General features: G+C 40.9%; 1 protein-coding gene across 5 annotated transcripts in view; it reads left to right on the plus strand.

Annotated features, from left to right (window-relative positions):
• Positions 1–26,522, plus strand: part of ABCA1 (ATP binding cassette subfamily A member 1) — a 122,626-nt gene that overhangs the window by 13,376 nt on the left and 82,728 nt on the right. For all 5 annotated transcript variants that reach the window (XM_073226824.1, XM_073226818.1, XM_017680011.3 and 2 more), the window contains exons 2-5: positions 7,111–7,274; positions 17,752–17,845; positions 21,579–21,720; positions 22,374–22,492. In XM_073226824.1, coding sequence (XP_073082925.1) covers positions 7,209–7,274; positions 17,752–17,845; positions 21,579–21,720; positions 22,374–22,492 — 421 coding nt within the window. In that variant the 5' untranslated portion in view covers positions 7,111–7,208. The remainder of the gene's footprint in view (positions 1–7,110; positions 7,275–17,751; positions 17,846–21,578; positions 21,721–22,373; positions 22,493–26,522) is intronic.

The raw sequence follows: 26,522 nt of genomic DNA on the forward strand, positions 1-26,522 counted from the left end.
ACTAACAGCATTTTCCCTGAATTTGTGGGTCTTCAGGATGGTTAGGGAGTGTGAGGGGGTGGAATTTAAAGTTTAGCAAGGATGGCCTTAAAACTGGATAACTCAGTGGCGTCTGGAGGCTGGAATAGTTAAGACATAAGTTGTCAAATTAACTTCAGGCTTAGTAAAGTTTCCCTAGCTTAACTTGGGAGACATCATGGAATTATTCAAAATCCCTTCCTTCTACCACAGTAGCCACATCCTGCCTTCAATCATGGGTGCAGTGAGCTGTTCCAGCCTGGTTTTTTGACTGTCAGTAATCCCATTAGCCTCTTGCCTGAATGTGGCTACTGATTCAGAGACATATGCTTAGAGAGGCAATTAAAGAACAGACCTTTTCCAAAGCAAGCTTGCTCTCTTGGGCTTATAGGTTTCATATCCTAATTTTCAGGACTCTCCACATCTCTCTGAAGATGAGATGCATAAACATCTGTGATTTTTGCTTTTGCATCAACACATCATGAATAGGCAATCATTTGAGCTTTAGCGCCAACACATTTTCAATTCATATGTGATATAGTTAAATCCTGCCTTAAATGTACCTCCTGTTTTGTAGGTTATATCAGTACACTGTAGGTTATATCAATACACTGCTAGAAGACATTTAGAAAACAGGTTCATCAGGAATGATGCCTATAGCTGTTGTCACAAATTTCAACTTCTCGCTCACTTCTGGTAAATATGTAGAAAATTGTCTAACAAAGCAGAACACATACACACACACAAATTTAATAAATCAAAATTTAGAGAAATAGTCTCATAAAACCACTGTTTTTGAAGGATGGAAATTAGTTGCTGACTGCACAATTTGGGCATATGAACTATTCAGATAGAACTCGTAAGAAAAATATGTTTAGAATAACATAAAATGTAGAAGAAATATTGTAGTGGGAAAGGACATACAACAATTGTTGAAAAAGCTCTTTTTTGATAAACCTGGGAGTCAGCTCTTACTGAGGGGTAAATCTGGGCAAGTTACTTCCTTTTGGGGAGCCTCATCTTCTGTACAAGATTGGGGCAGGGATGGGTGGAAGTAGGTCTCCAAAACCCACTCAACTCTTCTTATCTGTTGGTAACAATAATCAGCAGGCTTAGGACTTTGTGAAAGGTTGTCCTCTTCTGCCTGGAGGGGCCAGCTCCTGTGCCTCAGTGAGCAGTGTCAGTTGTGTGGTTCCTACTAGGAGGCGCCTCTTCTGGAGCATGCGCTGGCCAAGGAGTTGACCTCACCCTTCGATGGAAGCTTGGCTCTAAAGCTATGAGGCATGGCCTCACATGCTCAGTGTTCTTGCAAGAGGTTAAAAGACCAACTGACCTTTTGTTACTGCGCAAACTAAGAATTTTTGGTAGCATTGCAAACATTTTTCCCCCCTTATTACATTTCCGTAGACAGATTTAATGCTTCAGAAGGGTAGAAAGCAGTCACGGGAAGTAGTTCCTGTTTTTCTTTTGACTTCAGCAAGTAGGAAAAAACCCTTTTATTTTTTTATTAACATAACTTCCTTCTTCCTTACTCCTCCTTTCTTCTTTATATTTCTCATTCCTCATTAAAACTTAAAGGTGATGTTTAAAAAGGCCAAAGGTTTGGGTGAGGAAGGGGAGTATCTGTTTCAGTGTCTGGAACAGTGCATGGCATATAATGGCCACTCAATAAGTATTTGTTGTGGCTAATGGGAGCCTTGCAGAGTTAAGGTTGCCACTGTTTGTTGAATGAATAGTGTGGTGGGAACTAAATGGGGTCATCTATTTACCTTTTCACATCAAGCTTCCTGTGAACTGTATTTTTTCCTTTTATCAGCATCAAGGACTCTGTCCAGCATTTCAGGTTTGGTTTAGGGAAAAGTTAAAGGAATTCACAATCACAAGTGTCACTTGGTGACCCTTTTACAAGTAGCATATGGCTCACTCTCTCATTTCACTGTCCTAAAAGTGCTTCTTCAGAAAGAAGTTACCTACCCTGCCATTACTTTCTGTTTCCTTACTCTGCTTCATTTTTCGTCATTATTCCTATCACCCACTGCCTTAAGCCCATGGTTGTTTGTCTATTTTTCACCTCCTTGCTAGAATAGAAATTCCATGAGAGCAGGAACTTTGCCTCTTTTGTTCACGGCTGTGTCTGTTCCAGTGTCTGGAACAGTGCATGGCACATAATGGCCACTCAATAAGTATTTGTTGTGGCTAATGGGAGCCTTGCAGAGTTAAGGCTGCCACTGTTTGTTGAATGAATAAGCGGTGCATATTTTATCCACTGTTCAACTTCCTAGGGAATCCACAACAACCAAGCTTTACACTGTGTGTTTTTTAGGTCTTCCAGGGATTGACTTGATTTATGGAATGTGTTAATTATTATAATAGATGGCAACTTTTTTGGGAAACAGTCAGGTTATTGATACATAATTTACATACAGTTAAATTTACCTTTTTTTTAAGTGTACATTTTGATGAGTTTCAATAAGTGCATATAGTTATATCATCATTACCACAATTTGATTTGTAATATTTCCATCACTCAATGCTTTTGCAGTCTCTCCTCCCCCACACCCATATCCACTGGCAACTGCTAATCTAATTTCTGTCCCCATAGTTTCTTGTTTCCCAAAAGAAGGGAAATGGAGTCTTACAGTATGTAGTCTTTATATCTGGTTTATTTCTATTAGCATAAGGCTTTGCAACCATGCTGTTGCATATATCAGTAGTCTTTTTCTTTTTTATTGCTAAGTAGTGTTTTCCACTTTTTTAAAATTAATTAGTTGATGGACATGTAGGTTGTTTACAGTTTGGGCTATTCTGAATAAGATTTCTATAAATATTTACACATAGGTCTTTGTGTGAGCGTATTCTCTTATTTCTTTAGGGTAAATACCTAAGATGGGATGGCTGGGCTGTGTTATAAGTCTGTGTGTAACTTTACGAGAAATTGCGAAACTGTTTTACAAAGTGGCTTTTCCCTTCTACATTCCTACAAGCACTGTGTAAGAGTTTTAGTTGCCCCACATACTTGCTAACACTTTCACATTTAAAAAATTTTAGTAGTTCTAGTAGAGTGTAGTGGCATCTCATTGTGGTTTTAATTTGCATTTCTCTGCAACTAGTGATGTTGGGCATCTCTGCTTATTTGAGAAGGTCATGTTTCAGTAGTCTGTTGTATTCTCTAGATATTAGTATCTTAGAGTATCAGTGGCTTTTGAAGGCAAACTTTCTTACAAAAATTGCTCAGAGCCTTGAGCACTCACTTCCATTCAGTCCAAACTGTATAAAAGAAGGATAAGAGTGTGGAAACTGTTAAATTTTGGCACAGGGTGATCTATCTGGTAACCGATGATGAGACACGGAGAGAGTACACCCAGGACTTGAGCATGAAGAGTGGCAGAAAGCAGATTTCATGGCTCTGCTGGCCTTGGGAGGGCCTGCTTGGTTCTTAGCTAAACCGGGTGTTTGTAGGAAGCAGGCTTAGATTCAATTACATTTTCCCGGATGCCCCTGGAGTCACCTGGGAAGCTCAACAGTCCTTTGTGGCCATTATGAGTGTGTGTGGAAGCCTGTTAAACGTAAAGCTCTTTCTCTGGGGACAGTTTACCTAAATCAGTTAATCAAGCGTGAGAAATCAGTTACCACAGGCCCAGGAATGCCAGCACACTTATATTTTGAAACCCTATTTCTCACATCCATCTCTTAATTAAGCAAACATTCCCTGAGTGCTTACTACATGCCAGGTGCCGTTTTGCATACTAGAGAATTTTAGTGATGAAGAAAACAGGAATGGTCCCTGGAGACTCGGAAGGTGGGAAAAATGCTGCAAGGGAAAGCAGATGCTGCCCTGGGAGCACCTAGGAGGGTGTCTATCAGGACAGGATCCTGAGCATATGACAGCTAAATGGAGACTTCAGGTTGGAGAAGAGCCAGCCAGTCTGACAGTGCTGTGAACAAGTACTGCCAGCCAGGGAGCATACCAGGCAGGTCCATTCCTCCCCCAGTCCAGGACCATGGTTTAGGAGGTGGGGAAGGGTAAGAGAAGGGGCTGGAGTCTTCAGGGAGCCAACAAACTCATGGCGAGCCCTGGACTTTATCTTCAAGGTGGTGGGGAGCTGACAAAAGGCTTTAATGTGGGGAAGTGGCATATTTAGGCATTTGGTTTAGTCGAATAATTTTGGTTGCTTTTGGGTAAATGGATAGGAGTGGGGCAAAACTGGAGGAAGGGAGACCAGTGAAGTCATCGTGGTAGTCACCCTGGACTGGGATAGGAGTGGCTTATTGACGGGCAGTGATTGTGAAGTAGGACCCTTTCCAGCTAGTAACTGGAAATGTGCATTAGAGCAGAAGCTACTAGCTTTGAAACATTGGGAAATTTAGTACATAGTCCTGCCTTCTTTTTGGTTTTGGTTTGTTTGTTCGCTTCCTTGAAAAACTGATGTAGAAATGTCCCTTTGGCTACAGTTACCTGAGCAGAGGATTTTGGGCATTGCTCCCAGCAGTGGTCACTGAAGGTGTTAAGTGGGGGAGGGTCTGACATGTGAGGAGGGAATTGTGAAGGAAGCCAGGGCCATGGCAAGGTGGGTGGGGGAATTGGGGCAAGAAGACTGCCTCTTTCTACCAAGCAAAACCAGAGCAGAACGACCTTATATTGCTGCTCTTTGCTACTTCTTGCTAACTTTCTGTGCATGTCTCCTGGAGGGCCCCTGGGAGCAGAACCCATGTCTGGAGACCAAGAAACTCTACTTTTAGGAAAATACTCTCCATAAAAACTACTGGCCTTTCTTGTTTGATGAACATTCTACTGAGGTGTCTTTTCCTCTGAGATTCTCCACTAAGGTTTAGGGGATGCTATGCTATGGTTTGGCCCTGGTTGGTGGTCTGATGCCAGGCTATTCAGATTTCACCATTCCTACTTTGCCCTTCCTACTTTTCTAGAAACCCATCTTCCGACCTACCTTCCCACAACCCCTAGATTTGCTAAAAATAGTGGAATAGAAAAGAATGTTTGGACAGGATATAACTATTTCTCTGTTAGAAGGTACTGATAGTACAGAGAATGGTAAGTGGGGAGAAGGGAACACATTTATTTGACACTTATAATGTGCCATATACTGTGTCAGGAACTTTATATTAACTCATTTAATCCTTCGATCATCATGCAAGGTAGGTTTTGTCATCCCTGTTTTATAATGAGGAAATTGATACTTAAGAGGGCATAAAGGCTTGACCAAGGGCACGTAGAAGCTGGGGCTAATTCTTATCTGGGTTCTTTCTACTTAGGTTAATTTTCCTTTTAAAATTACAAACTTGTGTTTCAGGCTTCTCATTTTAGCTTGGGGATCTGAAAAAATTCATGTAGCTTCTAAATTAACTCAAGTGATTCCTGGAGAACAGCTTTTGTATGAGAAAAACCTAGCTAATTATTTATTTCAGTGTTTCTGGAATGCAAGCCCTGTCCTAGGTCACTTACAAAGCAGTTTGGGAGTATAAGTATGTGTCTCACAATTGCATTCTTAGTGCTTAGAGGCCAGTTCACATCTTTAAACAACAAATTGTAAACTGTCACAGTACTGGCTTACCTCTTCTCCATTTTGGGGTGAAAACTTTTGGGAGTCTGTGTCCTTCTAAAGGTTTGCTGAGCAAATGATAAAGAAAGAAATAGGTCCTAAAGCTTGAATGTTTTAGAGGAATTCGTGATTTGGGGATTGTCAATGAATATACTGAAGTACATAATAGTAGGGTCATTCCTTCTCAGACACTGCAAACTCCCTCTACTTTCTTGTCTTCTCCAGAAGTTTTTAATCCAAGTTTTTGTCAGATGGGCATCAAAAGGGTAAAATCCTCCTAGAGGTTGCCTTTTGCATTGAGATCTGATTTGGACTTGTAGATATTTAGTCCAGTATTTTAGCATTTTTAGTCCAGTATCCACAAATGGTCACTATATTCTTAGCCTTTTTCCCTGTTTGTACCTCAAGCCTATGTCACATCCCCACTACTTCACTAGAGGCCACAATGATTAACTGAGCCATTTTAGAAATAAAGCTGGTTTCCAGTTTCTTTTAAGAGTTCATGACAACAAAGTGTGCCCAGGGCCTAGATTTTTGACCTGTGTATCCCTCACTTCTTTCACATTTCATTGTCTGCCCCTTCCCCAATTTTAATTTTAGTGTGACTCTTGGGGTTATTCCAGCATTAAATAAGTACAGTTGTTGAGTGGGCAGCTGGGACACACAAGATGTTGTATCCCCTGGGTTATTTATGAAAAGCTGCCCTTCCCCCCAGCTTGGTAAAACGGTCCCCCACAGAGGCACCTAACTAGGAGTAGTAGCGCCCTGCATGCAGGTAGAGCAAGACCAGAAGCGTGCATATGTCTGGACAGTGAGAGCTTGTCAGTTTAACAGCAATGCTCTTGGCCTGTCTCAGCTGACTTGTTTCTCCATGGGGTATTGTTTTCTTTCCACAGACACACAGCACTAGGATTGTCTTCATTGCTTGGGAGCCAGGTGTCACTGCATTTCTTTGGTGTTTACTCACAGTCATCTGAGACATGCTGTGGCTTTCCTGACTGGGAAACTTCTTTATTGATGGTGCCATTTATCATTTGAAGGACTCAACTTTGTGGCTCAGATGAAAATGTAGTCTGTAGCAAATTTTAAGAAATAACATAAATTACTCCATATTGAAGGCAAAATGTATAAATGCTGCTGACATTTTATGTGAGGGAGGCATTTTCTTAGAGGCAGGTGTCTGGGTTCCAAATATGCCATTTCCAGCTTCAGTGTTTTGGCTACCTTTGATTGCTCACTTAAGTCTGTGTTCCTAAGTGCATTTTTCATTCCCAAATGATCACACCATTGGAGCTAAGATGATTAGGATTATAATGACTAGCTCCCAGGTCATTGCTAGAAAACCTCCAGAATCTCTTGTTTCCTAGAGAACCCCAAGGCCAGAAGCTGGGGACTCATGACCTGCAGGGGAGCAGTCATGACACAGATCTGAGTGTTGAGGTCTCAGGTGAGGGGGCTGGAGCAACAGCCCTCACTGGCATATGGCTTTGCAGCAATAACTCACAGTACTCTCCCCTCCTGCTTTATCTTTCAGTTAATGACCAGCCACAGCGTCCCTGCTGTGAGCTCCAGCCTCTGCCTCTCCGGGCTCCGAGCCACACACAGGCTGCTGTGGGTGCCAGCTGAAGTAACATGGCTTATTGGCCTCAGTTGAGGTTGCTGTTATGGAAGAACATTACTTTCAGAAGAAGACAAACAGTAAGCTTGGGTTTTTCAGGGGGGTTCTCCCATGCTTTTCTTCATGGTTTTGAGTTATAGATTGGAGGAGGGAGGACAAGGAGTCATCTTGGTTTTCTGAAAGTGTTTGATTGAATCTGGCCCTGGTGGACTCCAACTGTGTGGTCCTGATAGAGCCCTGTGGTTCACTGTGGAGAGCAGATTTGCAACCAGGCAGAAATGTTGGCTTTGGTTTGTGTTAGTGCCTGGCCATCAGTTCTGACCTGGAATCTGGCACAGAATTGCCCCCAGCTATCTTCCTCTTTCATCTTAACTGCAGCCCTGGGGGCCACCTTGGTTCTTTCTGCAATAGCACCTAACCAGCCCCAGTATTTCTGGGAGGTGGGTGTGAAGTAAGATCATGGCCTAGCTGTTAGAGATCAGAGTGTAGAGCTTTCAGTGTGGACTGTGTCCTTTCATCTGTGACTGCAAGCCAAGAGGAATATAAAACTTGTTTTATTTCTGTGAAGGGTTCTAAGTCAGTAATTTCCCAGATGGGACAACAATTCTCTAAGTAATGCTGAGAAGATCATCTTTAATGCACAGGTAAATGGTATTGTTCCACAGAGGAAGGTGAAGGCTATAAGGCATGCTGAAATCCCTGAAGTTCAGATGTCAGCTCTGCTTTTCTATCTCTGGACACTCATATAAATCCCATCTAGTCTCTTGGGTTTAGCTTCACCTCTCTGCATTTAGCTTCTAAATCCCTGTTTCCTCCCCTGCCTTTTTCCCTGAATTCTAAACCAGCATTCTCACTTGGCTTTCTTGAAGCTTGACATGGCTATAATCAAAATGATCATATTTCTTAGACTCAAAGAGCTATAAGGGACCTTGGAGAGAATTCAATTCAGTGTTTTTCAAACTAAAATAATGCATAGACCTTCTTTGAAAGAAAAAAATGTCAAGGTCCCCTTGTGTTCATTAACTTTCTTTTTTATTATAATGCTACTTTAATATGTAAATATGTGAAACTAGATATAAACCCCTTATACTAAAATATAGGCTATTATACAACCATGTGACACATACATACTTACAAATTAAATGCAAACAAAATGACAAAACCACTACTGAAATTGAAATTAACACTGTTAATAAAATATGACAGCTGACATTGTTTAGCTGAAATAAAATTATAAGTAGTAATACAAATATGGTAGTGAGTGCTGTGGTACTGATCCTTGTGAGTTTGGACAGTCTATATTATTATGTGTTAATGGTTCAAATCGCCAACCACTTTCCCAGTAACCTTCATTTGATGTCATTTGGCTTTCATTTGGTCCGACCCCATCTCATTCATAAATTACATCTGTATCTGTTCCTTTATCTTTAGCCTGCTACAGTTATATTGGTGACAGCATAATCACAGCCACAAATATAAACTTAGGCTTTGAAGTCTTGTGCCAGAACTTGGTTGTAAAGTAGGCATTCAGAAAATCCAGATATGTTTATTTGAATTTGTTTAGATGACCACTAAATGAAAAAACAAAATGCCTAAAATCCTCACAGAGAACTCATATATAATCCCTCATGAATATATGTGTCTATATATATATATATATATATGAGGGATTATATATATATATGTCCTAGTTTGAGAAACACTGATATTTTAGCTCCTCACATTATAAGTGGTACGTGAATCTCTAGGTTACTAGTGAGAGAGTAGGAACTAGATTCTATAACTTGGTAATACTAGTACTAAAATATAACATATATTATATAATATAATAAAAGCAAACACTTAGAATGTGCTAGGCACTAAAGTGGGTTATTAACTGTATCAATCCTTTTAAGACCCCATGAAATACTATTATTTCCTTATAGTTGTGAGAGTTATAGATAGTTCATGAGTTATTTGTCTGAGTGTCACATCGCTAGTCAGGAGAATGTGTTGATTCAAATGTAGATAATCTAACTCTAGAGCTGGTACTCTAAACCACTATGTCAGATGTTTTTTAGTAGTATCATGATTTTTTCTGTCCTCAGTCTTAAAATCTTGAAGTTTCTGACCTCTTCCTTGCCTTTGCCCCCATTTCCATAGCTGTTCCCAGGTCCTGGTGTTTCCAAGTCCAGCATGTTCATCTCCTGTCTGCATTTCTTAACTTCTGTGTGGTCCAGGTCCTCTGCCTCTTCTCATCCTGGTAGCAGCAGTCTGCGTGATGGGAAACTGTTTCTGTCATGGTGTGTTTATTAGCCAGTGAGTAGTAGACAGAATTTTATCATCTTAGCACTGAAAGGGGCTATCAACGGTAGTCCAGTACAGACGTCTCAGTTTACAGATGAGAACACTGGGGCAGAAAGCAGGGAAGAGATTTCCTCAAGATCAACCAAGAAATCAGGGGCACAGGTGCTGGAACAAACTGTGGAGTTGGACCATCCAGCCTGGGCCAGTTTCCACTGGTTTTGAGCTCCTTGCTTCTTGCTTAATATTGCTTAATGGTTTAAGGAATTAAGATTAGAGGAATAGGCAGGTTTAGTCAAAGGCAATTCTTAGCTTTGTGGCAGAGTTCTTGTTGAAGGAGGAAGTAGAGAGCATCTTGACACACAAGGGCTTTTCTGGATGATACATCACTGCCTGATAGCTTGTCCTCCTTACTTCCCCTCCTGATTTCTAAAGGAAATGTATTTTGCTGAACTAGAAGGAAAAGTGGTTTATTTCAGGTTACAGATGCTTAGCTTGTCAGAGCTGGAAAGATCTGGCTTGCCTCTTGTGTTGTTGATGAAACTGGGGTTTGGGGAAGGGGGCAGAGATCCAGAATGGGCAGTGATGGAAGTAGCACCAGAACCAATTTCCTTGTGGCCCTGCAGTCACACATCCTTTTTTAGCAGGATTTGCTTTATTTGTACTAAAGGTTTAATGCCCATGGATCTTAGTGCTTACTTACAGCTACTCCCCGATGCACCTGGCTTAGATGTGGAGATTGTATTGTTTAGACAATGGAACCTTGCTGTTAAGGGTTTTAGTGTCACTTTGTTAGTTCATATAGTCAGAACCAACTGAGCCCATTAGGCAGGGGAAGAAGTTAGTAGCTCCATGATGGTTCTTTCTCATAACATATGGAAAATCATTGTTTCCTTTCTGAGATTCTGTAGTGTGCATACTTGGCTCCAGAGCCTGGCATCTGGGATATACTTAATAAATATTTGATGAACGAGTGGTAAATGCATTAAATGGGCCATTAGTTTGCAAGTCTCAAGGAGGCTTCCCTGCTATAGGGGCCCCGTGTGCTGCTTCCAGGAAGAAAAGAAAGACTGTATAAAAATTGGTAGCTGAACAGCATAGCCCGGTTGAAAGGCAGCCATTTCCCTTTCACTCTGTGTCCTTGTTTGCTAGTGAATCATGGGGACCTCTCTCTTGTGTCCCCATTGTACAGACTCACGGAGACCATCAGCTGGGGTAGCTTTCTGCTCTTCCTGTTGAGCAAAGAATACATTGAAATTTAGTTGCGAAAGCTGGGTGCAAAGCTCAGTTTGGGTCCAAAGTAACAGTTAACTTGTGTGGGTGGCAGGCATTCAGCATAAACAGAGCTTGGAACAGAAGGGCGAGGGGCTTTAGAGTTCTCAGGATCTTCAGCTGGTTTTAGGCTGAGCCAGAGGCCAAGGTCCCCAGGGAACAGACGGGGCAAAATGTGGCCATGGGGCCTCCCTTTTTTGCTTTTGCTACTGATTTTCTCAATTAGATCTGACTTGCCATGTGGGTGGGCAAACAGATAATTCTAACTGTTGCTTAAGTTAGAGCATCAATATTTGGATATTGTTTAATGACATTATTTGATCAAACAAATAAAAATTAAAGTTCCTATTTAAGAGACATTAGAGAATTTTATAGGGTAGATGGAAACTCTCCACATCTCCTCCCTGCTTCCAATTTCGCTTGACACATTTCTTCCTTGTTCTTAGTCCTGCCTGGCAGTCATGGTTCAAATCCAGATAATAATTCTAATTCAATTCTGATTACAGGTTGGCCACAATGTGCCTCAGTGGCTTAGGGGAAACTCATTTTTTTGGAGTTTGTTTCCCCTTCTATGGAATGAAGAAAGAAAAAATAGCCCCTTATTGTTTCATTTGGATAAATAGTCATTGAGCATCCATTACATGTGGAACGGTGTACGTTGTCCTGGGTGTACACTGGCTGGATGTACAGTGGTGAAACAGAATGATCCCTGCCCTCATAGAGCTTATAGTTCAGTGAGGGAAGCAGATATAAAACACATTATCACATAAGTGAAATATGTTTTGTATTACATTGTGTATATTATATTCATTACAACTGTGATGATTGTAATGAATTAAAAAAACAGATAAACTGAGGCAGTGTGTTAGATACTACCAGTCTGTGGATAGGGACTTAACTTAGACTGGAACATAGGACATTTAAGCTGAGAGTCCTGAAGTTCAAGCAGTATTCAGCCAGGGGAAGATCAGTAGCTCAGCATCAGGGGCAGTGTATTCCAGGCCAAGAGACAGAGGATGTAACAGCCATGGGGCTGAATGCAGTTCCTAAATCAAGGAACAAAACAGCCAGTGGCACTGGTGGAGTGAATGAAGACTGGCTGAGGATGAGTTGGGAATCGGCAAGGCCAGATCATGCAGGGCTTTGGAGCTGGGGGAAAGGCATTGAATTTTATGTGCAGCAGGAGTCGCTGCGGTAGATGGGTCATCTATGATAGTCACGTTGTGTGGTCCTTGGTACTGAGGGCACTTGAATGGAGACAGCCCAAGGAGACAGTTGCAATCATTACATACATATATGCCATTTTATGCTCTGTTTTCTTCCATTAAACATTCTTTGGAGTATATGTCCCTTTATTTCCAAAAAGCGTCCTGCTTGTTAATAATGATTCTTGATGTGTAGGCTGCATTTTGTAGTTTTGAAAGTACTTTTATATCCCTTACCTTCTTGATTTTCACAGCAATTCTGAGAGGTATGCATTACAATTTCTGTTTCACAGGTGAAGAAGGTACTGGAAGTTAGTAAGAGGAGGGACTGGATCTTTTCATCCCAAATCTACCATGGAACAATGCCATTGACTTTCCTTGTAGTTTTTATTTTATAGGTTCATACCCGATTGCCAACATTTAAATATTTCCAGTGTTTGCTGCTATAAATAAACTACTATAAAAATTTTAGACATGTAGCCTTTTCTTCCTTTTGTATTAGTTCCTTAGGCCAGAATCTCAGGATTAGGATCACTGGGGTCAAAGGGAAATGGCCAATGAACTATATGGTCAAATGTCCTTCCAAAGGATCAAACCAACTTAAAAAGCCACTGTCAGTGTAGAGGCTTTACAGTTCTCAGAGGGTGGACCTGGTTTTAAAAACTGTTTTACCCTGTAACATTTCTCTGATTAGATCTTTAAGATTTCATTCTAATGTGCTCACACCTAATTGAGTGTATGGCATTAGGGATGGACCTAAACACATTCAAATAATGTCACCCAAGAAGCTTTTATCAAACAGTGATTCCTTTTCTGGTTATGTTTGAGACATTTATTAGAATCTTATCTGGGTAGGGGGCTGTTTTGGGGTTATTTATTTGGTCATTTGATAAGTATTTTTTATTTTGATGCCAATATAGCTCTGAATGTGCTATTACTTTGATGAACATTCTGGAATCTTGGGGGAGCCCATTGTCTCACACTTTCTTTTTTGCTTCTTAGAATATTCTTTGATATTTTCATCTATTTATTTTCCCTTATTGAATCTTACTACCTTATTAAGTTTTAAAAAGTATCTCGTCACTATTTGAATGCCTTATAGACACTTAATAATATCTGGAGACATTTTTTGGTTGTCATAATCCTGGGCAGGGGTGGTTAATGCTGCTGGTAACTAGTGGGTACAGGCCAGGAATATAGATGGTAAACCTCCTATAATTCATAGGAGAATCCCTCACAACAATTATCTGGCCCCAAATGTCAATATTGAGACACCCTGCTTTAGAGAAACCGTGCTCTGGAAATGCTTGTTTATGCTTTCCCCATGTTATAAAGAATATAAGCTGAGGAATAGTGAGATGGAAAGAGCAGAGTGATGCTTTGGTATTTCCTAAAGCATTTTTCTTACATATCAGAATTATTATTTTAAACCCAACATCAAAGAAAGGCTTCTGAGTTTCTGACTTGGGTGAGTAGCGTCAAAGGAGGTGAGTGAGTAGGTGTCAAAGTAAGGTTTAGAAGAGTTTTCTATTGGAGTTTATAGCAGTGAAGCATCAGTCTTACTTCCTAGCTATGTATTTATGTATGTATAATACATAAATTATGTATTATACTATACATGTATAACAGGCCCTATGTAGGGCCTATTTGAAGGAAAAGTGCTAAACTTAGAGATGGGAGAGAAATCTGAATTTGATGAGTGGAGCCAGAATAGCATTCCTGGCAGAAATCAAATTAGGTTTCTATTGGGAGGCTATTAGGAAAAAAAAGAGAGGAATATCCCCCTAAGTTTGGAAGGCTAATTCTGTGTTCAATAACAGAAATAATTTTATGGGTACAGAATAAAAAAGCGCAGATGAAATTTTTTCTCTCATGAGTTCTCTGGGTGGTGTGAACTTCATTCTTCATGCATGTTAATATCTCGGCTCAGTAAGGGCTTTGAAAGATTAACAATATCAATACTCTGGTAATAGGGCAGGGGTGTAAGAAGGTTGTGGTGTATTGTAGCTAAGAGCAGCGACCCTTGAGTCAGACTGGCTTTGAATTCTGGCTCTGCTGTTTACCATGCTTGTATCACTGGGCAATTGATTAATAACTCTTTGAGCCTCAGTTTCCTCATCTATAAAATAGGTATTATAGCAGTACTAACAGGGCTATTTGAAGATTAAATGAGTTAATATATGTAAAGCACTTAAAACACTGATACATAGTCATAGTAAGACCTATTTTAGTGTTAGCTATTATTATTATTGCCAGTCTTTTTCTTACCTCTTCCCTAATCTGTTTATACCCATTGGCTTCAGTTGCTGAAAATGATTTGTAAGATTTTCTTTGTGCCCTTTGCTATCGGTGCCTTGGGGAAGATATATTCATTTTTTTCAGTCAACCAGTGTATTTTGAGCATCTGCTTCCCTGCAGGGTCCTAGATGTAGCGGCTGCAGAAATGACCAGGAACATAGGGCTTGATTTGTTGTATCAAATCAGTGCTCATGGAGGCTAGTGAGTGCTAGAGTCCTTAAAGTGGCCATCTTAAAAGGTATGTGTCCTAACCATGGCGCTGTGAGTGGCAGCATGATGGGTCCAAAGCACATAAGGTTCAGTAGGTCTGGTTCATATACTGGTACACTCTACAGGTTATGGTTCATAAGCTGTCCAAACCTTAGTTTCTTCACTTTTGAAGTGGTAATGATACAACCTACTTCAGAGTTATTGTACAAATTAAATATTAGAGATGAGATGTATAAATACCCCTGATACACAGTAGATGCTCACTATTGACTGTAACTATTATAAATCTTATATATCTATAGGCTGTGAGTTCGTTTTACCTGTCTGGAACCTGTTGTTTTTTTTTTTTTTGACCATGCCACCTAGTGGGGTTATTTCCCATCTGGGCCATGTGCTATGTTACAGAGATGCACGTGCACGTGGCTTCTAGAGTTGGGCAGAAGGAGCTGCTCATCTCAGCTCACCACTGGCATCTCAGTGACTTACCCTTCCTTGAGCCCTGTCACATATAAAATGGAGACAGTAATGGTCCCTACATGACAGGCTTGTTTAGGGGATTAGATGAAATAATCCATATAGAATGTGCCTATTACATATTGGACTCAAAATAAATAAACGGTAGCTAATCTTTATCCTAAAAGTAGCTTCAGAGCTTCAAGGTTGATGACTACTTATCTTACTCATACTCTTCATTTGAATTTTTTTTTCCGAGTTCAAAATTCTTTTCTGAATTCTTCAGTTTTGCCATTTTTAAAGTTTTTTTTCCTGTCAATTATTTGTAAGTGATTTTATTTAGTTGTAAGTTAGAAGGCATACACTTTTGTGTTCTGCTTTTTTCACTTAATGTTATATGTGACACTGTGTTTCATAAATGTTGTAGTGACTGCATAATCTATTGTCCAGTAGATATACCATAATTTATTAATTTCCCTGTTGCTGTGCAATTAACTTATTCCCAATGTTTTATGGTTACAGTGTTTCAGTGAATGGATAACTTCATGTATGTAGCTTTTTGATATTTTAAATTTAGTTCTGTAGGATGAATTCTTAGGAGTATTACTTGGTCAAAGGCATAAGCATATCTTTTGAATACATATGGCAAAATTGATTTTTTAAAGGGCTCAACTGATTTGTGTTTTCCAACTTCATTATTTTGTAAATTTCAGTTCATTCTCTTACTCAACAAACGTTTTTTTAAGCCCTTATCATATGGCAGCCCTAGTAAGAAGAAACAGCAACTAGGGGAAAAGTACCTATACAAGTAGGGCCCCTTCTGTGCCCAGTGCTGAGAAAGGCACAGAATGCCTAGGGGATTCCAAAGAGGGACTTCCAACTTGGTAGAAGAGGCTGAATGTCATCTGAAAGCTTCGAGATTTCAGTTTGTTGCCTCTTTGGGATCATTTACAGAAATATTTAGCTCCATCTTTGGTCTTGGAGATCCCATTGACAGCATGGTTTCTTCCAAAGAGAGGCCTGCTTGTCTTTCTTTTTCCTGTTGTGCTCTTGATGGAGACCTATTCTTCATAGTTCTATGGTAACAGTGTTTTTTATGTCCCATTAAAAAAGTAATACATGCTTGTTGTGGAAAATTTAGGAAGCACAGGGAAGTATTTAAAGAAAAAAAATCACGCATGTTCTTATCCCAGTATATCCACTGTTAACAATGTTTGTATTTCTTTTCAAAAAGAAGATTTTGATTTCCATATCAAACGTCTTTGGAAGTTAAAAGTGGATTATTTAATATATCAGAAATCTAACAACAAACAAGAATTTAAAAGCCAAAAACAGTCTGAAGCACCCGCAATAGCAGAAAGGTTTAATTAATTATGATCAACTCACAATGTGGAATATCAAATGGCCATCAGAATCCATATTTTAAGATAATCTTTCATGTCATGGAAAACTCTTCCAGTATGATGGTTAATGAAAAACACAGAAACAGGAATTATATATGCTGTATAATCTCAGTTTTATAGAGAAAAAAATATTTATGCATACAAAAAAATACAAATATTAAGAGGACCATTGTTAGCTCAATTTACTGGCCTATCTCTGGGAAGTAGGATTAAGGGTGATTTATATTTACCTTTTTCTATTTTTCTGTATTTTTTATTAATTTCAAAATTTCCACAATAGCAATATATGGACTTGAGACCAAAGAAGAAAATTCAATTTAAAGAAAAGGGGGGATTTCATGCCATTGTTCTTTTGGCTTTTTGGCTCTGAAGCCACAGTTGTAATTACTCTCAACCACATGGCCTCATGGCTCTTCTAGATTCTTGGTGTTCATCTTAATTAGAATGTTTGAGTACAAAAATTAAAAGAATGAAAAAGGTGAGAGACTTTGGGTAGTGTAACTTGTCTGAACACCATGATTCAGTTATGTCTAATGATTTGCATCCTGTCCCTGTGCTTGTTTATCCCACGATAACTCACTGAAGCAGCATTTTCCTTTAGAGAAACCTCATTGCTTTAAACAGTGGACCATGCTTACTTATAAGATTAATGATCTTCTAACACATAGGAGAAGATGGTGACCAGACCCTGATGCAGGAAAGAACTGTGTGTGCACTCCTTCAAGCTCTTGCCAGTCCTGGGTACACACAGGTTGATCTGGAACTGTGTGTGGATTCCTATTGTCCTTTGGAGCTGTCTTCTCACCCCTCAACCCCTTGGAGGGAAACTTTGTGTTCATATAAAGGAGCATCCAGTCTTTTTTCACAGCAGGATGCCCTGGGCCTCTCTTTTCAACAGATGGATGTACCTGGCACTGGCTCAGGCTGGGAATGCAGAGATGACTAGCATCTGATGCTTGCCTTTAGGGTGCTAATTTGCAGTGAGAAAGCTAGTGATAGAAACAGATGGTTTCAGGGGCTCAAGAAAAATGCTCTGAAAGGTGTAGGCTTGGGTTTCTGTGGGAGCACAGAAGGGGGTCTGGCTCAGCCTGAGATTTTGTCAATTATATACTTGGTTAAGTCTTGAAGAATAAGTAGTAGTGAGCCAGATGAAACAGGATGGGAAGCATCTTCCCTTTCTTAAGGAAAATACAGAGGTATGGAATAGTATGTTATAAGGTGAGAACTGCAAACAATTTAGTGGTTAAAACTTAGAGAGTGGATGATACCAAAATAAAAAAACCAAAAAAAAAAAAAAATTAAGAGAGTGGTGGGAGAGGCTGGACAAATTGATCAATTGTTTAATTTTTCTGTGGATTTCCTAGATCCTAGTAGCATTAGACAGCCGTGTTATTTTTTTTAATTCACAGTGCTCTGTCTTATTTCCTCCTCAGTTTCAGCTGTTGCTGGAGGTGGCCTGGCCATTATTTATCTTCCTGATCTTGATCTCAGTTCGGCTGAACTACCCACCCTATGAACAACATGAATGTGAGTATCTGAGCATCCTGCCTGAGACTTAACCACTGACAAACCAAATCCAGGCAGTGGACATGGGCTAAATTTGACCTTTCCCAAGACGCTGTCTTTAGGAAACACCGCAAATAATTTGGAACAGAAATGCTTTCAATTTTTTGATAAGGCATGACCTCAGGAAATTATTTTCAGTCCTAGTGAATGGTGATAATAGTAATTATAATAATAGTCAACATCTGTTTCATACATTTTATATCATGAAAGTAAAATAACCTTACTGATAGTTCATAAAGTGGTGGAAAAAAAGCCCACAGGCAGTGCCTTAATCACTATCAGCTGGTCCCTGCCAGTCTTTTTCACACGCATTATTTCTTTATTACACAGTTGCAAATCATGGAGCATATGATTTTAAGCAGCATTTCTATGGAACTCAGATTGGCTAATAATATTTTATTTGAGTCTCATAAAAACCTTGTATAGTAGACTTTATTATTGTTATCATTTGCTTTAATTTCTTGATAAATAAATTGAGGCACAGAGAGTGCAGGAACTTGCTCAGGTCCCACATCTCATAAGTGACAGAGATGAAATAAAGCTTAGGTCATCTGACTTCCACTTGTGTTTTGATGATGGCCTAATAGTGAATGTTAAAAATACAGTAGTGGCTAAGAACATAAGCCCCAGGTGTCAGGTTACCTGGGTTTGAATCCTGTCTTCAACACCAACTAGATATATCACCTTGGGCAGGTGATTTATCTTCAACATTTACTAGATATATCATTTTGGGCAGGTGACTTTGATACCTGAGTTTCTGCATCACTGTCAAAGGGGAACAGTAATCCCTACTCTGTAGGGTTGTTGTGAGTGTTATTGCACAATCAGTCTTTCCTGGCTGGCTTGCTGGATGGATTGACACTGCAGAAATATTTGTATGGGAGGTTTAGCCAGGACCTCTGTTCCATTGCCCCAGTGACTCTTCCTACCATAACCAGCTCCACTCACACCCCACAGCCCCACAGGCTTGCAGAATGCTGTTCCTTAGGGAAGAGATGGGACTAGGGTCACCTTTTAATTGTGTCCTTGTCTGGTCCCGTCTCTCTGTCTGCACATAGCAGGTATTTATTTACCTGCTAGTTTACTAGTACACATTATATGTGTTTAGGGTCTAAGAAGCCCCATAAAAGCTCAAGAACATTCTGACAGACATGATGATATTATGATTTTACAAAAAGAAAAATAGTATAAAGTAAAAATATACTTAGTCTTTGGGCCTATGAGGTAATTGTGCTTTCTTTTTCAGAGCCCCAAAGATTGACAGACAAGTGCACATTTTATTTTATTTAAGCAGTATCCTAAGCTCCACTGAAGTACACGTTTTAGGGAAAACTCATCTTTTTCGTCTTCTAGGCTATTCTCTCTCTGGAATGATCACAAGAAGGCAAGGTGGTATAGTGGAAATAGCATACACCTTAGCATGAGACAGTTGGGGTTTGGATTGTGGCTCTGCCACTTCCGAACATGTGATCTTGGGCAAGTTGTTGAATTTTAACCCAGATCCCTCTGAATCTAGACCACAGACTCTCAGAAATGTTGTGAAATTCCTAACCTATAGAGGCAGGTAAGACTTGCTCTGAGTTTGTACACTTCCTACAACTTACCTCTTGTTCTTACCACTTTCTAGGGACACAGCTTAGAAGGGCAGAGAGCTAAGGTAAAGCTTGCAGAGGTTTCTTGTCTCTGAATGAATGATTGGTGTATAATTTTCTCCCACTTTGCTGTATAATCTTTCTCAATTTGGCCCAGAGCCGTCAAGGTCCTAATCACCTCTCTGGGTCCTGGGAGCCCATTACTTCATTTGATTATCATCCTGTTTACTCAGTGCCAAATCCTCCTCCTGCTGTTGTTTGAAAATAATGTGGGACACAACATACAGGAAGAGTTTTTGCTTTACCCACCGAGGGATAGCCTGCTGCCTGTACCCACCGAGGGATAGCCTGCTGCCTGTACCAACACCACCCTGTCTTTGGTGCCAGTGTCTCCACTGGGTAGTTAAAGGAGAGAATCCCCTGGTCCTTCAAGTATTTAGGTGGGTTACATAAATCTCCCCTGAATGAGGAGTAGCTGACTTAGGCAAGGGACCTTATTTGGTTTTCCTTGAACTGTTAACAGGGAGATAAGGAGGTTAATTGAGTAAATGGTCAACAGGCCAGAGTCCCTGCAGAGGGTGGCCACAGTGGTCAGATCTTGTTACATCCTTGCTCTGGATGTTGCCTGTGGTTGGAATATGGATATAAGAAAAAGACAGAAGGAGCCCAATATTGAAATGTAAAATGTAGCAAATCCTGGCTATGGGTTAACTTCTGGGGAGACTCTGTTAGCACATTTGCATGTAAAGAGTAAGATGTATTAAACAGGGTTGATGCTTTGGGTGATGGTGGTAGCCATGAGATAGAATGTTTCCAGCTGGATAATAGCAGAGTAAGGACTACTGTAGGCTCACCAACAAAGTGACTTGATAATCTTCACAGGCCCATTCATTGAGCCAGGTACTCTGCTACATTATTTGCCTGTGAAGTAGAGTGTATTTTTGTCACCATTTTACAGATGAAGAAACTGAGGGTTAGGGTTCAGGGCTAGGGTTCAGTGACCTGGCCAGAGTTGCTGCTTAGCAAGTTGGAAGGACTGGATATGAATCCCAGTTGGCCTGACCCGAAATCCTATGAAGCTACATGGCTGTTCACCACCTACCACTATGGGTCTTAATATGGTTAAGTCTTCTGTGATCACAGATAACCCTGAGAATATGATGAAAGCTGCAGCCATGGCCTTTTCTGTCCAGAGGAATACACACATGCTTGGTTCTTAGGTAAAGAGCCCCTGATTCCAGGGCACATTTATTTTGCTTCTCATAAGCTGAGTGTCACACACAAGGCTGTGCCTCTGATGCCTAAAACCAGCCCAAATACACCAAAGTCATCTGTTTGCAGGAAGCTCCTCCACAAGGCAGGGGAAGGGTAGTGAGGAGATGACCAGTTAAATGGGCTCATTGTTTTGATAAGAGACAGGGCAGCAACAATGAGCAACTGTAGCTTCACAGATGACAGCCAGCCCCAAGTCAGCACATTTATGTGGTGCCTTTAAGGAGCTTGTGGGCTGTCAGAGGAGGGGAAACTCACATACTTGGCCAACAGAGGACAGTACCAGAGGGGCTTCAGGAGAGCTAGGATATAATGGGGCCATGGGTTTAAGGGAAGGAGCGTGGACTGGGCTCTCAGACATGTGGGTCCTGCCCACTGACTTCTTGAGTGTTCTACATCACCCACTCTATTTTGCCGTAGTTTCCTCCTTAGTGTAAAGGACTTGGATTGGGTCATCCCAAGGCCCCTTTATGTCTCTGAAAGGTGAGGCTGGTGGTGGGAGGTGCACTAGCAATGATGGAGGACTTGCCGTGCACCAGGTGCTTTCTGTCTGTGGTCTGATCTACCCCTCTTACCACTTTCCCAAGGGTGCTGTCATGAATCACACTCTACGGAGATGCCACATAGGTTAAGAATTGCTTTCTAATGCCAAGTTTCCAGCTCAGTGTTGGATTACTCCAGAGATGGCAGGTCCTGGGATGTGGGGAAGGAGATAGACAGATTGAGATGGGGAAATAAATCAAAAGCAATAAAGGTTCCTATCAAGTCTCAAAATTGATTTGAAGAATTAATGTTTCTTCTTGTGTTTTTCTTCTCCTGGATCTCAACAGGCCATTTCCCAAACAAAGCCATGCCCTCTGCAGGAACACTTCCTTGGATTCAGGGGATTATCTGTAATGCCAATAACCCCTGTTTCCGTTATCCAACTCCTGGTGAGGCTCCTGGGGTTATTGGAAACTTTAACAAATCCATGTAAGTATCAGATCATGTTTTCTTTCCCAGATTGTTAATATTTTTCTTCCCTTCTCAACTGCTGGAGAATTTTGAATGATTGGATTTGAGTGAAGTTGTTTTTGTAAGGGTTTGTGTGATAAAGTCCACAGAATGAGGGCAGGGAGAATTGTTCCTGGGATTGAAGACTCTGGGACCTTACTTTGGTACATTTTAGGAGTAATGCTGTGTAGCTACAAGTCATGTAGTTGGGGACTGTTCCCCCAAAACTGGCTGGTAAGTCAGGAGACATAGCACATCAGCTGTATCTGTTAATTAGCCAACATTTTCAGCAAGCATTTACTGTGCGTCTGAAACTGGGGGTGTAAGAGCTGGGCAAAGAGGGTACAAAGATGTGTATGTGTGTATGGAGGGCCTTCCTGGAGAGGAGGCATATGGGCTGGGCATTGAATGGTGGTAAGACACATGGGGAAGAGTATTTGGGGCAGGGATGATGGGTGGGTAGTTGGGAGCACTAGGTAGAAGTGAAACTGCGTGTGGGAGCAGTAGGAGTGGGCCAGGGGCAGCCCATGAAGGACGTGGCAGCCAGGCTGGGGCTTGTGTTCCTGGAAAATGCTTTGTTCAAGCTGGAAAGGCAGCTGGCCTAACTGGGGCTTTTCTTGCACTTCCTGCAGTGTGTCTCGCCTGTTCTCAGATGCTCAGCGGCTTCTTTTATATAGCCAGAAAGACACCAGCATAAAAGACATACACAAAGTTCTGAGAACACTGCGGCAGATTGAAAGTTCCAGCTCAAGTAAGCAAAAGCCTTCTGTGTATTGGTTCATAATTGGAAATTGACCTGCACCCGGGAGAGATAGCAGCCCAGGCAGCTGAGAGCTTGTTTCTTTTAGTTTTTCCTGTAGGGTTGTTCTCCTCAGTGGCTGGGCTTTGAGGGCTCTCTACAGGAGGTATTTGAGCAGAAACTAGGAAGACAGTGAGTACACTGGCTTCCTCTGGGAAGACATGAGAAAAATCCCCAGAGATCAATGTCACAGCCCAAACTTAGGACAATTAGGGGTGCAGTTGCTGCCAATTTCATTTTTTTGCATTTGGCCATGTGGGTTATAGTGAATGGGCAAATTCTTATACAAGGGATACTTCTGTGCATGCAAGAGCTTTTAAAGTTGCAACTTCATGTGGATAAGTGAAAGTTAACCATTTATTTCTAAAAGGAAAATGCAATGCATCTTTCCCCTAGTCATTTGATTTAGTCTGATAGGCATTTGAACTCTGACCTTAAAAAGTGAAATCTTTATCTCTGTTGTGGTAAGTCCCAGGCAGTTTATTGCATGCCATTGAGGAAGTGTCTGTGGATCAGGCAGTCTGATGACCGAGACATTGACTGCAGAAGTCATGGGGCAGCCTCCCAAGTAGTGGCCTACCAAGAGGGCAGTGGGCAATGGGAGCAGTCCCTGGGTGTCAAGCAATGATGGTGGGCATGGTCTGTAGAGAACTTGAAAGCAATAATGATCTTCTTATCATCTCATGCACTCGTGGTTCTAAACAATATCAGTGATAAGTGACTCTTGATCATGGGCCAACTGCTGCCACAGCTCCAGGAAAATACTTTTTATTCAGTTTGGTGTTTGGGGAGGCTTTTGCTGAAAGGCCTCTCAGTTTGTGATCCACTTGACAAAAGAAGAAATGGTATAAAGTGCTGGGGTTTAAACCAGACTTGTATTGGAGCTTTTTCTGGGGAAGACAGTACTTCGCTTTCCCTGGGCAGAGAAAGAGGCAGTGGGTAATGTGGGGCCTGATGACAAAGGGGGCAACACTGTGTGTGGGGGCACAGAGGAGGTGTCACTTCTCATCAGAAAGCACCGTGTGACTGCTTAGGCTCCTGGCTCAATTTTGAGGAGCTCTCAGCCAGACCACTCCCAGTGTGTGTCCAGGTCATCTGGATGCTGTTTCCTTGCCCTGTAGGTACTTGGTCATGCACACGTTTCTGGCCCATGGCAGGACACAGAGAGGCAGCAACCACCAATCAAAGCATCCATCCTTCCTGATCTACTGGAGGCCCCTGCCCGTTAGACCGGAGGCAGAGCCAGGGTTATTCTACAGAGGAAAAGAATAATAGGATATATTACTTTGTAGGTTTCTGACTTCGTGGAAAGTCATTTAGTCCCTTTTGGGCCACTCTTCTCATCTGTAAAATAGGAGCAATAGGAGAATCTATCTGATAGGATAGTTTTGAGGAATAAATGGGATAAAACATTTAATTGCTTAAAAACAGCATTTTGCACATAGGAAGCAGTCAGTGAATATGAACTAGGATTATTTTGGAGTGGTGACATCTTGGCCAAACCATTTAACCTCTCGGAGCCTTAAATTCCTCAGCTATTAAATAATAGGTAACTTGCAGTGTAAAACGTAAAACCTAACACAGTTTCTGGCACACAGTAGATGTTCAATAAACGTGAGCCAATGTTATTCTTGTGTGTCAGTGAATCACAGCTGGAGAAGTGGATTGGTTGATGGGGGTAAGCTGTTAAACAGAGTTTCATTTCTGATCTTAGTGGGAGCTTTCTTAGACACAGAACTGATTTTCTTCTTAGAGCACCTGGAGACATGACAAGTGGGGATGAAAAGACAAACCTACTTTTCAAAAAACTTTCTCTGTACAGCTCTGAAGAGAGATCGCCTCTGACATTGATTGTATCATATCAGTGCTCATTACACTTCTCTCCATTCACCCAGTGTGTTCCTTTTTCTGCCCTGCAGTTACTTCTTAAATCAATTTCACCTTTCTTTGCCTGTATTGTAGTACTAAGCCAGGCCTTAGTCTAAAGGGAAATGCATAGAAATGATGCTTCTTCCAGGTAAAAATCAGTAGCTTTTTGCTGAATTTGAATAGCACTTCAGATTTCTGAGAGAATCCAAGACTGGAGCATGTCAGTATAGAACCTGACTCAGAGACCTGTGTTTATCTGCACTGATGCCCCTACTCACAGCATGATGGGCTGAGCCCTCTTGTACTGTCCCTCTCAGGATTGGAAGGCTTTTTGGTCGGAGTCCTGCCCTCGTCAAGTTCTCTACCACACACTGATTCCTGAGATGGGGACCTACCTCTCTCAGGGTCACTCATTTCAGATACTGACAGTTCTAATGATGAGGAAATATTCACTACCCTGCTATACCTTCTAGAGAATGAGGCTACTTCTGTTTCCCTTGAAATATTTAAAGATAGCTCTTGTGTTTTCCCCCCTCATCTCCTGAAGTCTTTGATTTTTCTAGGTTAAACGTCCTTCCTTCTGGAATGTTTATTTTCCCTGACTTCTGCCTCTCTCTTTTCTGGCTGTGTTTCAGTGTGACTATGCCTTTCTTGAAGTTTCTCAGAAATTACGACAGTATTCTAGCACAGAACAGAAAGGGATTTTTGCCTCCCTTGTTCTGAGCACTGTATTTCTGTTGATGACATCTGAGATTGCATTAGGCTCTTTGGCATCCAGTCACACTGTTGCATCGTGATCATGTGCAGCCAACCAAAATTGCAGTTTTATAAATACACAGTATTGCAAGTTACTTAGTCTTTATTTCTTAATTGTGCTATCAACTTTTTGAACCTAAAGGGAAAATATCTCTTTTCTGTTTTACATGTTTAGTTTCCCTATGTCATCTCATCCTACCAAAACCATTTTAGATTCTTATTGTGCCATGTAGTATATCTGTTGCTTCTTGTCATTTCCTGTCATGCAAGAACATGACAAATAGCTCTCTTTGTTCTCATTGGAGTTGCTGACAATAAGGCTTGAAGTTTGGATCAGTCCACTGGAGACTAGTAGCCCCTCTGGACACTAGCACTCAAGTTCTCAAAAATCCACTGATGTCATTTGTGCTAGGTCACCAGGCCCAGTTTCTGTGATCTAGTTGGAGAACTTATTTTGTTCTTCATCTTGTGTCTGTTACATCCATTAGACTATCCAAAGATAATTTGTGAATATGGCAATCTCTCCTCAAATACTCTCTTCTAGTCCCATGATTTCCTGGGCTAGGGCATTGTCTTATTTCCAGTTACTGGACAAGACTGTAAAGGCCATTTAGTTCATTTATAGGTAAATGGGTTGATCGGTTCAATCATTCAGCCAGTATTTATTGAACATCTAGTATGTGCCAGCCACTGTTCTAGCTGCTGGGAAGAAGAGATATATAAAACAGATATGCCCTGTGTTCATATGGAACTTCTATTCTAGAAAAGAATCTGATCCATAGAGGGTTGGGCGAGTGACTTTCCCAAGTTTGCACAGCCACCAGAGAGATATTCTAGGAATGGAACACAGCTAAATGTCTGCTGCTCTGCATACAGTTCTCTTTCTATAGTGCTGTCTGGCGCTGTTCTAAATAATCTTTCTACTGAGAAGGCCTCTAGTTTTAAGCATTAAATCTTTGAAAAATCTGATTATTCTTGAAACCACCCTAATGAGAAACTCCTGTAGGAAGTCTTGTAGAGGGGCCTTATTCCATGTTCTCATCACTAGAACTTTTTTGACATTTTATTATTTTTTCCTAAACCTCCAACCACATAAGTTGAGTGGTGGTTAAATTGCTGTTTGGGAATCAGTATGAGGAGCATTTGTTCTTAAGTTCCTATCATGATTGCAACCCAGTGGAAATACAAATATTGCACAAGTTCTCAGAAATTTTTGAAAAAAATGACAGGTCTAGGTTCTGTCTCTGTTAGATGCAGACTGACAAGGCTGAGTGTTTCTCTGAGTAAGTTTTGTGTGGCATCTGAGATGATTTCAGGCAGTACACAGATGATAACTTAATTTTTAACCCATATCAAA

Source organism: Manis javanica, chromosome 2 (assembly GCF_040802235.1).
Source record: "Manis javanica isolate MJ-LG chromosome 2, MJ_LKY, whole genome shotgun sequence".
Taxonomy (NCBI): domain Eukaryota; kingdom Metazoa; phylum Chordata; class Mammalia; order Pholidota; family Manidae; genus Manis; species Manis javanica.